At 41.1% G+C, this 12,370-nt stretch overlaps 2 protein-coding genes across 4 annotated transcripts in view; one reads left to right on the top strand and one right to left on the bottom strand.

Moving 5' to 3' along the window:
- Window positions 1-3,840, top strand: part of LOC121857004 (organic cation transporter protein-like) — a 70,512-nt gene extending 66,672 nt beyond the window's left edge. For all 3 annotated transcript variants that reach the window (XM_042352805.1, XM_042352807.1, XM_042352806.1), the window contains exons 9-12: window positions 269-462; window positions 2,596-2,768; window positions 2,996-3,180; window positions 3,338-3,840. In XM_042352805.1, coding sequence (XP_042208739.1) covers window positions 269-462; window positions 2,596-2,768; window positions 2,996-3,180; window positions 3,338-3,568 — 783 coding nt within the window. In that variant the 3' untranslated portion in view covers window positions 3,569-3,840. The remainder of the gene's footprint in view (window positions 1-268; window positions 463-2,595; window positions 2,769-2,995; window positions 3,181-3,337) is intronic.
- A 5,478-nt stretch (window positions 3,841-9,318) lies between these two features.
- LOC121856947 (protein ZBED8-like) lies at window positions 9,319-10,419 on the bottom strand. The gene has a single exon (XM_042352736.1). The coding sequence runs from the start codon at window positions 10,417-10,419 to the stop codon at window positions 9,319-9,321; it is 1,101 nt and encodes a 366-aa protein (XP_042208670.1).
- Window positions 10,420-12,370: the final 1,951 nt, after the last annotated feature.

Here is a 12,370-nt window from a genome sequence, read left to right as displayed (position 1 = left end):
TCTGTCTATTTATATTTCCATCTTTTGGAATTAAACCTCAGAGGTGTCGTTTCCTCATCCACTTCTTATGTTTTATATAAGTCAATACTTTTGAACCTTTAGCTCTACTGGCTTCCTGTCTTATATTATCTTCTTCTGGTAAACTACACCTACAAGTGAATTTTTCCACACCCTGTGTTGCTATCCCGTGTTTTAGTCAGTATCTGCATCTATCAGTCTCAACATTATTTGTATTGCCGTCATCCTCAGAAACTTTGCTGATTTCCAGGGATCTCGGGAGGAGGAGGAAGACCAGACCGACAGAGAGGCCACCATCATGTCTCGCTTCCTGGCAGTCATAAAGCAGGTCGTCATCTTGCTGACTATACGCCAGCTTAGACTCAGAACCTTGGTCGTGTTCTTCTGTTGGTTCGCTGCCTCCATGGTCTACTATGGTATCGCCCTCAATGCTACAAACCTCAGGTATGTCGTCTTCCTAGATTGTCATGATCTATTCTGTAATGCCATAGGCCAATACACTAGCTGGATGGAAATGTAGAATCTTGTTTATGCCAGTGATAAAGCGTTGGTTCATTTGTTATTATCATTCCAACACATACCGTTTGACAATATGATTAAAGTACCTCCTCTCTTTTCTTATGGTTTCAGCAATGAGTCTTATGTCGAGAAATTTGATTCCAACAAGTGTCATTTTTTTCCTCACAGCACAGACACTTTCTACATTTGGTTCACCTTATTCAAATATGGCAGATCTGTCGTTACTGTTGTGATTTATTTGTTCCTGCTTCGATACAGAGACCGTATTTTGCCCTATTAATTTCAGCACCCTTTCTTTTTTCAACGTAAAGGCTAAACTCTGTAACTGTCGTTACAATACTATATCTTTAATCGTCTTCCAGCACAAAGGCTGCTTATGCTCTTGTCGTTCCAGCAATGACTTCTGGCTTGGCCACACTGTTAGCATGGACACCAACTTCTGCCTTTATCATTCAGAGGGACTTGTAAAGCCCCGTCCACACGATCGAGCAGTTCCCGGCGGGCTTTGCCCGTTTACCGGGCAAAGCCTGTATGTTGTTGTACACACGGGGGTGGTTGGCGGCAGTCCTAGTCGGGCGCCGGTAGCTAGTCCGCAGTGGCGGGTGCAGTACAATCACCATGGTGTGTCGCTGGAATAATCGCCGGACAGTTAAAGCGAAGAGCATATTGTTGTGTACTGTAATAATTGCTGCTATGTGCAAAAAGAAGAACCAAATGCAGAAAAGGGAATGGTGCAAAGAGTGGTTAAGTCGAAGAAAAGAATTGGGAAGTCATGCCACGATTTTACGTGAACTGCGTGGATATCCATGTTTTATATACTGTCGAATTGTCACCATCAATGAGGAAATGCAGTGCATCAAAGCACCATAATGTGGACACGTAATTGTCCTCACTCCCAGCTCCAGACTTTCTTTATTTCTGCATCTTTCTTAGTTCCCGTCTATGCTGATTTCGAATTGTTTAAATTTTTCTCTTCGTCACTTGTGGTAACTGAAGTCCCACTTCTCTTCATAACCTCTAATAGCATTCAGTGCCGCTGTACGTTTGTCCCTATCCAAGTCCGTTTTGACATTCCATAGGAAAGGGTGCAGGCGATAGAGTTCAATTAACAGCATGGTCTCTTCTCTAGACCAATGAATGTTTTTGTTCTTTGGTGGACGGAGGACTAGACATTGTACAGTGGTGACTGTTGTGGCGAGACTGAGAAATTGACAGCCAGGGTCAACATCGTTTGTCTGGTAGAGTCGTCGCTCCATAAAGCCCCGTCCACACGACCGAACAGTGCCCGGCGGACTTTGCCCGTTTACCGGGCAAATCCTGTGTGTCGTCGTACACACGGAGGTGCTGGTTGGCAGCAGTCGCACTCTGCCGCTGGTAGCTAGTAGGTGGTCGGCAGTAGCTGCTGCGGTACGATCACCATGGTGTGTCGCAGGACAGTTAAATCAAAGCCTATAGTGCTGTGTATAATAATTGCTACAGTGTACAAAAAGAAGAAAAAACAAAAGGGAATGGTTATCTCAACAAAACGTTAAGGGAAGTCATGCCACGATTTTACGTGAACTGCAAGGTGAACATGAGAAAGACTTCACTAACTACATGAGAATGGACCCCAACACCTTCTATAGACTTCTCGCAGCAAACGGTCAAACCACCTGGCAGACGGCCTTATCTGGTGATATCGTTCGACCACGGGCAAGGGCACTCCATTAGTTTGCCCGTCAATTTTGCCCGAACAACGGGCATTAAGCGAGTGCCCGTCGGGCAGTGCTCGATCGTGTGGACGGGGCTTAACAGTGTTTTTGTTCCAACACAGACACCATTCTGATTCTGCTGTTCCACGTCTTAGCTCCCTAACATTGATCATGTTGTAACATTAAAACCAGCCTCTGATTGTACTGTTTCTTCATTGTTAAAGTTAATGTATTACTACATCTCAACACCTAAGATCTTTGAGTTCGTAACCAATTATAGTAATACATCATTCACTAACACATTAAACTTGAAAATCATCTTCATGTATTAAGTCAATGATCCACAACTCATGTACTCCTCTTTCAGCACCGATCCATACCTTTACATCTTCCTGGGAGGTCTATTGGAGGTGCCATCGTACCTGATCTTGTGGCCGGCACTCGTGTACATAGGGAGGAAGAAGTCCCTGGTGGCCCTATATCTTATAGGTGCCGTCTGTATCTTTGCCGTGATGGCAATAATGCTTGTATATCCTGGAGGTGAGTCTGGTGTCCTGGTAAGTCTTCTCTCGCTCTCTCTATTTCTTTGATTTTTCGAGTCCTCATTACTCGATCAACATCTGATGATTTAGAATTCTAAGTTATGTGTTGGTATTTTTCCTTCATGTGTACTGAATAAGAATATATTTTTGTTGTTATTATTATCATTATTTTTATTATTATTATTATCATTATTATTATTATTACATTCTCGACTCCCCCACTAGGAGAGCAGGTAGCCAAGGTCTTCTTCTCACAGAGCGGGAAGGTGGCGATATCAGCGGCCTTCCAAGTAGTGTGGATGTACACGGCGGAGCTCTTCCCTACCAAGTACCGCTCTTTAGCTGTGGGGGAAGCCAGCTTCTGCGCACGCCTTGGCAGTATTTCGTCACCGTATATTAATGATATTCTGGTGAGAGACATTTGTGTGGGCATTTGTGTTGGTGATGTAGATCGTAAAGTTTATGAGTTTAGGAAGTTTTTTTTATGGTTTGATATTAATAATAATATATTGTGGTTTCAGCAATATAAACATACACGCTGTATTCACAGTTTGTCTTGTGTTGCAGGGAGGTTACACCGTATGGGCACCGGCGGCGCTATTCGGGACAGTCTCTCTTATCTCCGCGGTGCTGTCACTCTTCCTGCCAGAGACAAGACACTGCACTCTGCCGGAATCCAACGATCTTTTTTCCAAAAAGAAGGACAAGGAGGCAGACAGAGGAGGAAGCAAGGAAACATCCCTGGAGGATGTGAGTCAGGGGGTGATCAACCAGTCATACAACACAGACTCCCTGTAGTCTAGTGGATAAGGACAAAATCGTGCTCCTTTTGTTACAAGTATGAGACAAAATCGGGCACTTCTTGATACAAGTATGGGACTTGGAATACAGTTACTATGACCCATAAAGATTGGGATGTGGACAGCGGTGGCGGCCATTTTTTGAAAATGGCCGTTTCGCCCAAGTATAATTGGCAATATTTCGCTTAATATGTGACCTACAGATGTACTTTTTGGTGTTAATATCCAAGTTTTTAGGGTTAAGGAATACAGTAAAGCCAATATTTTCCACACACACACACATATATATATATATATATATATATATATATATATATATATATATATATATATATATATATATATATATATATATAACCGGTCGGAATTTACTGGACTTTAATTTCTCACTTGACTTGGGGTTTATTAGAAATTAATAGATGGTAATGGCAGTGGAAGCGCCCCTTTGAGAAAAATCCCGAACCAGCACAAGAACACTTAAATCTACTAAACAAAATGACTTGTCCGTGACCCGTGGAAGGATAGCGTCTGTGACTGGGATGAATGAGACACTGTAAAATTTAGACATTTATATTCCCTCCAACACTACAAACACAATCAAATAATGGTACACCAATATGCGCACCTCTTAACTTAAACTTAAAACACTACTCTGGGGAATAAAAGTTATACATGATATAGAAATTATTAGAAACACAGGCAACAATAAATTTGAAGTATTAAGAAATGTTGCTTGCACACATGAAACAGGCCTTAAGGGCTTTCACAAAATAATATCAGTCACTTAGGAAATGGTATTAAAAAATAAGAAATTAACTACTCTACAATGAATAGGCCTTAAGGGCTTTCAACAAAATAATATCAGTCACTGAGGAAATGGTAATAAAAAATAAGAAATTAAATACTCTACAATGAATAGGCCTTAAGGGCTTTCACCAAAATAATAGCACCCCAACAGATGCACACTTCCTAACCTAACTTAACCACTACTCTGGGGAACAAGGTTATACCTGAGATCAGAATTATGAAGAACAATTAGATGCATTAACAGAATCAAATCACAGGATCACTCTGGTTCCACTTAATGGCACAAACATTCAAAACAATACTATCAAAATTATTTAGGACTATTAAACTACACACGTCAAGATAATATCAGTCTGAGGAATGGTGTTAACTACACCCGTAATAAGGGAGGGAAGATGTTCCTCTAGGTATCTCCTAGAGTCCTAGACTCACGGTCTCAGTGTGTGACCATTAGTTTACTCAGATAGCCTCAGTGTACTCCCAGTGCGTCCATAAAGCGGAAGGGAGTGAGCCAATCAGACCTTGTACAAATGAGAGAAACTTTAGCTTCCCGTTAGCAAGAGGGTTTCACTAAGCTGCTCGGGACATGTGGTGTTGTGCACCCGAGTGGTAAGAACTGATCACCCACTGTGGATGCTGGTCCCGTCGTTTTAGTTGTCGGAAGCACTCGTTCACTCAAGAGATCCTTTGCTACCCAGCTAAACAGTGACAGGCCTACACTGATCGGTCCAATGGCGACAATCGCCACCCTCAATCATCAACGGCAGTCTCAAACGGCAGTCAATCTCTCGCAGTCTTCAACTCCGGTCAACTCCAGTCAAGTGGGTTCTGACGGAAACCCTGAAATGAACTCACTGTTAGCTCTAGTTTACTTTACCACTGCCCTATCTAACCCTGTCTGAGATCGAATGAGACTTACTTGTTATACTGCAATAGCGCAACACAGGTGACTAGACCACGTGACTATTTCTGTGGACGGACGCGCAGGGATGTCCTGTAGGTCCAATCGCTTTCACGTGACTGAGGACCAGCCAGCGTCGCGTCTCTCCAAGGCGCTAGCTTAGGCCTACGTGACATATTTTCCGCCTAACTAATAACTCCTTGGGACACCCGTAACATTATTCAGACTGATAAACGATCTATAATAATTTCAATTTCAATAATAGTCCCTTACTTCATGAATCGCATCATTATTAATTCGGTAAATTACATTTAATATCATATAGGCCTAGTTCGGCAATCTCTCGCTATGAGCAGGCAGCGCTCTCTCCCCTCAGATGACCTTGAACGCTCAGTATCGCTAATGGCGGGGCATTTGAAATTACTCTGAAATTTCTGAATATTACAATCGACCCCCCTAAAAAAAGACAGCACTGTCCTCATGTGCTGAGAAAACATGCATACGACCCCCCTAAAATTTTGTTCTAAGGACTGCATCTTACCCCTTTTGCTAAACGCAGCATTCCCGTCTTCTCTTCTCTCCTTTTCTCTCCCGCTAACATATATATATATATATATATATATATATATATATATATATATATATATATATATATATATATATATATATATATATATATATATATATATTTATATATATATATATAGTGTTACGGTCATCTCCCCTTTCAATCAATATTTGTTTCAGTTACCCATTGTATTTAGTTTCTATTGTGTCCCGTTTTTCTTTAGAATCGAAATTCCAAGCTCATGGTAAAGATTTTTAAAAATGTCTTGATTATTAGTATGTATAATAGTATTTGTTTCATTTCGTAAACTTGTATTTTTGTATTTTTATTTTTTCACAGTTATGAAAGACTGTAAGAAGCAGGCATGAAGTATAAGAAGAATTAGAAATTATATGTTGATAAAACAAGAAAGTATTGGAACATTTTTGTTTTGGTAACGCTCTTTCTGTAGCTAGGTTAAAGAGGATAGTAGGGTCAAGCTTGAGTGGTGCATATTTATCTATTATTATCTGGGCAATCATGGATAATTATGGTGTTAACTAAAGTGTAATATGTTCATTATAGTCTAAAGATTATTGTAGTAGTGAGAGCATTGTATTTGGTGGAGATAACATTATTTTGAGTGAATTGATTTGTGGCCTTTTTGTATGTGCATGGATGGATAGCACATATTCATTCAACCTAACCTAACCTAAGCTAACCTAACCTAAGCTAACCTAACGTAACCTAACCAGTTTTAATAGGAACAGTGGTATTAAAATAAACACCTGTCAGGAGATTGTTAGCCAGAAATAAGTTAAGGGTCTGTGTTTAACATTTAATCTCTGTTAACAGAAGCTGTTATTTCAATCTGCACTTATATAATGGGCCTATGGGCTAACTATACATCACTATACATCCTCTAGTGATTCCTAGAAGAGGGTGTGAAGTTTGTAACAATATATGTAGGATTATGATACACATATAAATATAGTAAAACTGTATTGATAAATTCTGAAATTATATGATTCTTCTTTAGTTTTAACAAATAAAGAAAAAAAGTAGTTGCCCAGTAAACCTATAGAGTAACCAGTGTGCTAACCAGATTCAGGCTGTACCTCACACCTGACAGACGTGAGGCCGGCGGCTCTTGCCTCGTGTTGGTTAATCCGTAAATAAACCCAACATATTATGATGCGTTATAACTATATTTTTATAATAATTGGAAAGAGCAACCGAATGTTTACTAAGAGCATTAACACTACGAGATACACACATACATCTATTAATTGTTACTACTAGTGAGAGTAGCAAGAAGTAATATCTACAATCAAAAGAGCTAAGTGTGGTGCCGTAGTGCAGTGACCAGCCTTGACTCTAGTTCAAAGTGTGACAGTGGTGAAGATTCCATACTCTTATAATTCTCCACCACAAAGTTATATTAAGGTGTTCCCAGGTGGATTGCACTTACCATACATAAATGACCTCTTGACGGCTGACACTCACCTGGAAGTCAGACAGATCGAAGAAGAGTATGAGATAACAGATGATGACCAGGAGGAGACTGGACACGAAGGTGTTTCTGATGTAGTAGCCGAAGAGGTTCTTAAACAACCACAACCACAACAACAACAACAATAGAACATGAAAAAATTGGCAAGTGTGCCTAGCCTTACCTGTACGAGACTGATGTTTCCTTGAGTCCTCACCGTCTCCTTCACTAGATCGTATTCCAGCAAGCGTAGTGACCTTTCAAACCTTACCCCGGTAGCGTCCTGGAGAAGAAGTTCGTGGTTAAATATTGGTGGGCATGGAATTCTGAAGGTGTGTCGTCTAAGTATTAATATTTCTTGTAACACCTACTATATTTACATTACCTGTTTTTTTTGTACCATCAAAACCGTTTTATCGGAAATTATCATGTAAATAGATAAGCAATTACCATTGCAATAAAAATAATTGCCAACTAGACATAATCCTGACAGCTCTGTCCTCTTGTGAACCCCATCCTAAGCTCAGAATTAACATCCCAGATAATCTTAAACTGCACTTCAAAGCCTACATCCACAGACGGTATGCTGGATATACACCTGGGTCAGTGGATGAATTTTGCTGTGATCTTGTAAATGTCATTACCACATATTATACCACCTGGGTTAAGTCAAGGAGGAAGGGGGGCAGCACTAAACCACCTCTGTGGACATATGACCCCATCCTCACCAAAGAAGGAGAGAAGGTAGCAAAATAAAACTAGTGATAACCTCCTGGCATTCCTCAAAGCTAACAGAGAATTTCGTGAACTCAAAGGTCAGGTGAGAAACACCTATTGGGAACAATTCTTACAGGGGATTAATAGAACAACCACTCCAGCAGAAGTGTGGAACAAAATTAAGAGCCATTACCAAGTCACCCACCCCAGTCCAACTTCATTACAGCCCTGCAGAATATGCTGACATGCTATTAGACCAATGGTCTATGCAGTGGTTCTTAACCTTTTTTGAGCCACGGACCCTTTTGAGAATCTGGTGAAAGCTATGGACCCCCTCCCTAGAAAAATGCACATAAGTACATAAACACAACTTTGCATGCAATGAATATGCTTTATTTTATTGAAAATTCATTGCCTCATACAGTGTATGACATACACAAAGTATGAATAAAGTCAACAATCTTAACAAAGAATTATGTTTCACATTTTTTATGCAAAAATTAATGGCCACTCCATACAAAAATGAAATACAATCACCTTGTGCAAATTAAACAAAACAAAACTTTAATTCTGCTCAAAAGTTCATTTCAATGAGAAGGTTATTGTTGTTTGGCTTGAATAAGAAGATGAAACTGTGGAGTGGTCTTTGACAAGGTAACACGCATGTCATCTTTGACATCCAATCGATTTCGACTTTTCGTTTTGATAGAAACAGGTGCTGAAAACCCTGACTCATAAAGCTATGTAGTAGCAAACGGAATCAGAGCACCCATAGCTCGCTTTACCAGACGAGGGTAAGCTTGTGTCAATGCACACCAGAATTCTCCAAGGCTCTTCGAGTTGAATTCATTTCGTAACATTTCCTTTGTCTTCAGGTCAATGAGGTCATCTTTGGCAAGGTCTTCATCACTGATACAGTCTATGTCAGCAAGGAAAGGATTACGAATCCATGTTTCAACTTCAAGGTCACCTGAGCAGAAGTAACCTTTGAAAGAGTTCTGCAGAGTATCCAGATGTCTGCGGAATTCTGCCTGCAGAGAAATTGACAGGGCCTTGTCACTCTCGATTCCATCCTGCAGAAGCACTTCCTCTAACATTGGAAAGTTTGCATAGTTGTCTGCCTCCAACCTCCTCTTCCACAGTGGCAGCTTGGCCAGAAAAGCTTGCAGTCTTTCAGCAGCATCCATAATGGTAACTCCAGGGCCTTGAATCGCAAGATTCACCCCATTCATATGGCCAAAAATATCCGCCAAGTAGGCCAAGCCATGAATGAACTCCTCACTGTCAAACTGTTCTGAGAGTGGGCTTTCTTTTTCTCTCAAATAAAAGTGAAACTTCTGCTCGAAGTTCAATCAAGCACTTCAAGATTTGTCCTCTGGAAAGCCAGCGAACTTCTGTGTGGTAGAGAAGAACTTCATATTCTGCTCCCATTTCTTGACAAAACCTCTTGAAAACGCGATGGTTCACAGCCCTGGCTCTGATGAAGTTGACGACTTTCACGCCAGTAGACAAGACTTCTTTCAGAATTGCTGGCAGAATCTTTGACGCCAATGCATGCCGATGTAGAAAACAATGGGTCACGATGACCTGAGGAGCTTCTTTCTTCACCAAAGCAGCAAAACCAGATGTGTTGCCAAGCATCGCAGGTGCTCCGTCTGTGCACAGAGTACCAAGATTTTTCTTCCAGTCGAAGTTTTGCTTGGCAAAGAAACTATTCACCATTTCTAAGATGTCGCTGGCCTTTGTAGTTTCCAAAAGGGGCTCACAAAATAGGAATTCTTCTTTGATGGCATCAGCATGCATATAACGAACGAAAACCAGGAGCTGGCTGCACTGAGAGACGTCAGTAGTTTCATCCAGTTGCATGCTGAACGGAAATGGCGTAGTTGCCAATTCTTCAATTACTTGCTCCAAAATATTAGAAGAAATGTCAGCAATTCTAGAGTGGATGACGTCATTTGACAAAGGCACTGCTGCAATTTTCTTCCTCTGCTCCAAGCCACAAACCAGCTCGACCATTTCCAGGGCACATGGCTTTGCCAAGGTCTCTTCAATCGTATGTGGCTTCTTTTGCTTGGCAATGCGATAAGCAACCTTGTAGGATGCTTCAAGACAAGGCTTTTGTGTTGGGGCAAATCCAAGTTTTGGTAAAGTTCCAGCTTTCTCAAATCGAGCCTTCTTTGCACGAAATATATCAACACTGTCCGATGCATTTTCAGGATGGACAGACGTGAGGTGCTCCTTCAGCTTTGTTGGCTTCATGCTTCCATTGGCAAGAACCTTGCCACACAGGAAACACTGAGGCTTTTGTGTCCCATCACGTTCAGCGATGAAAGTAAAACCAAAGGATATGTAAGCTTCGTTGTACTTCCTTTTCTTAGACATTTTCAAATTGAGCTAGGCTGCAAAACAAAAAAAATGTATGTAATTTATATGGAAAGCAATAACTAATGAAAACAAATTAATAAGCACGACAGATCGACCGACAGAAAGACAGATCGACAGATAGACAGGCAGACAGACAGACCAACTGACGGACAAACCTTCACAGACAGACAGAGAGATAGACAGATAACGCTATTTTCAGTAGCATTATTACGGATTTCTCAAGGTTCCCCTCAGAAAATATATGAATGATACTGACTGATGACTTCGTGTTTTCCTACCCTACTGACGCACCCAGACCCTAACTTTATCCATTCTCTCTCTATTTTTGCATCCCTTCTCTAACTACGTGCACCCAGTCCCTAACTTTAACCAATAAATAATAACAGACTTGTTGTAAATAATGGATAAAACAAATAAATACAGCGCACCAACCATTTTGGGTTTTTTACAACACTCGCACGCGCCTTTCTTCATATGCACCCACATACGTACAAACACATATTCACACACTGTACACCCATCACTCTTCAGCCACACTCTGAAATTGTGGTCAGAAGGCGGTTGGAGGTCTCCAACCTCGGCTGGTACAGATGTAGTAATAATAACTAAGGCCCTCTTTCGCTATCTTCACCAAAAACATAACCATAGGTAATTAAATATATTTAGGAAAAAGTATGTATTTGAAGATACTATGGCCCTCAGTTAAGCCTTACCAGTATATGAGAAGATTCCCAAGCCGTGATAAACCGTGGAAAATGAAAAATAAGCACTCGGTATGTAGTGGCTCAAGATGACGGTTGTGCAGAGAACGCTGCTACCAATTTAAATGGTAAACATCGGGGCCAGATTCAGGAGTGGGCAAAGTGGGCAGCTGCCCAGGGGCCTCCACAATCTGGGGGCCTCCACATGTGCGGTAGTAGCTATATCAGGGCTGGTCGACTTGAAACCACGTGAATGACTCCAGTCATGTCTCACTTGTGTGTGTGTGTGTGTGTGTGTGTGTTGGGAATTTGTACACTATCAATAAATATACAGTTAATTAAAAATTTCTCAATGTTCTAATTTCCTCAATATAACTGCATATGGCTTCAAATTTTTCCAAAGAAGTGTTCAAATTTCAAAATTTTCCCGGGGGGGGCGCCCAGATGTTTAGGCTCGCTTCACTCGCCACCCCACCCTCTTGGGTAGTTATAATGAGCGGGGCCTCCACAAAGAGGCTGCCCATGGGCCTCCACAGGTCTAAATCCAGTACTGGTAAACATGGGCCACCAGAGACGCTTCGCGGTCAGTGGCAGGGTACGTTTTCTTTAATTTCTTTCAATGGGAAACTATTCTAGAACTCAAAACCTGACGACGATGACGATTGTATGTTACCTGACCGTGTACAGTAGCATCCCATGCCACCCTACGATTTACTGGTTTTCTTAAGTAACCAAAAATACATACACAACATCTGGTATATATTGACAAAAATAGAACAACTTAATATAAAAATATAGTGAATATAAATGTTAAATTTTTATCTGACCTTCACGGACCCCCTGAAGCCCATCCATGGACCCCTTGGGGGTCCATGGACCCCAGGTTAAGAATTCCTGGTCTAGTGTGTCACAAATCACTTCCCTGCCTCCTGACATACAGCAATATCTTAAAACCACACACATTAATAGGGGTTTCAATATTGAAATAGCCTGTTCCTCACCAGACCTTACCGACCAGTTTCCTATAACGCACCATGAACTAACAACAGCACTAATAAAAGGTGAATCATCCTCCCCTGGTGAAGATGGCATAACCTATAACACCCTGAGATTGTTGAATGAGATCCCTAACCATCCACTGCTTGACCTTTATCAAATGAGCCTCACACAGGGTATTCTGCCTAAGACATGGACTCATGGAAACACAGTACCAATCCCTAAGGCTAGCTCCCTAAACTTCCGGCCAA

This window comes from Homarus americanus, unplaced genomic scaffold (assembly GCF_018991925.1).
Source record: "Homarus americanus isolate GMGI-L3 unplaced genomic scaffold, GMGI_Hamer_2.0 scaffold44060, whole genome shotgun sequence".
NCBI lineage: Eukaryota > Metazoa > Arthropoda > Malacostraca > Decapoda > Nephropidae > Homarus > Homarus americanus.
This window is presented reverse-complemented; position numbering and strand designations above follow the sequence as displayed.

Excerpts from the sequence above, each read along its gene's own strand:
- LOC121856947 (XM_042352736.1), bottom strand. The coding sequence starts at position 10,419 with ATGTCTAAGAAAAGGAAGTACAACGAAGCTTACATATCCTTTGGTTTT.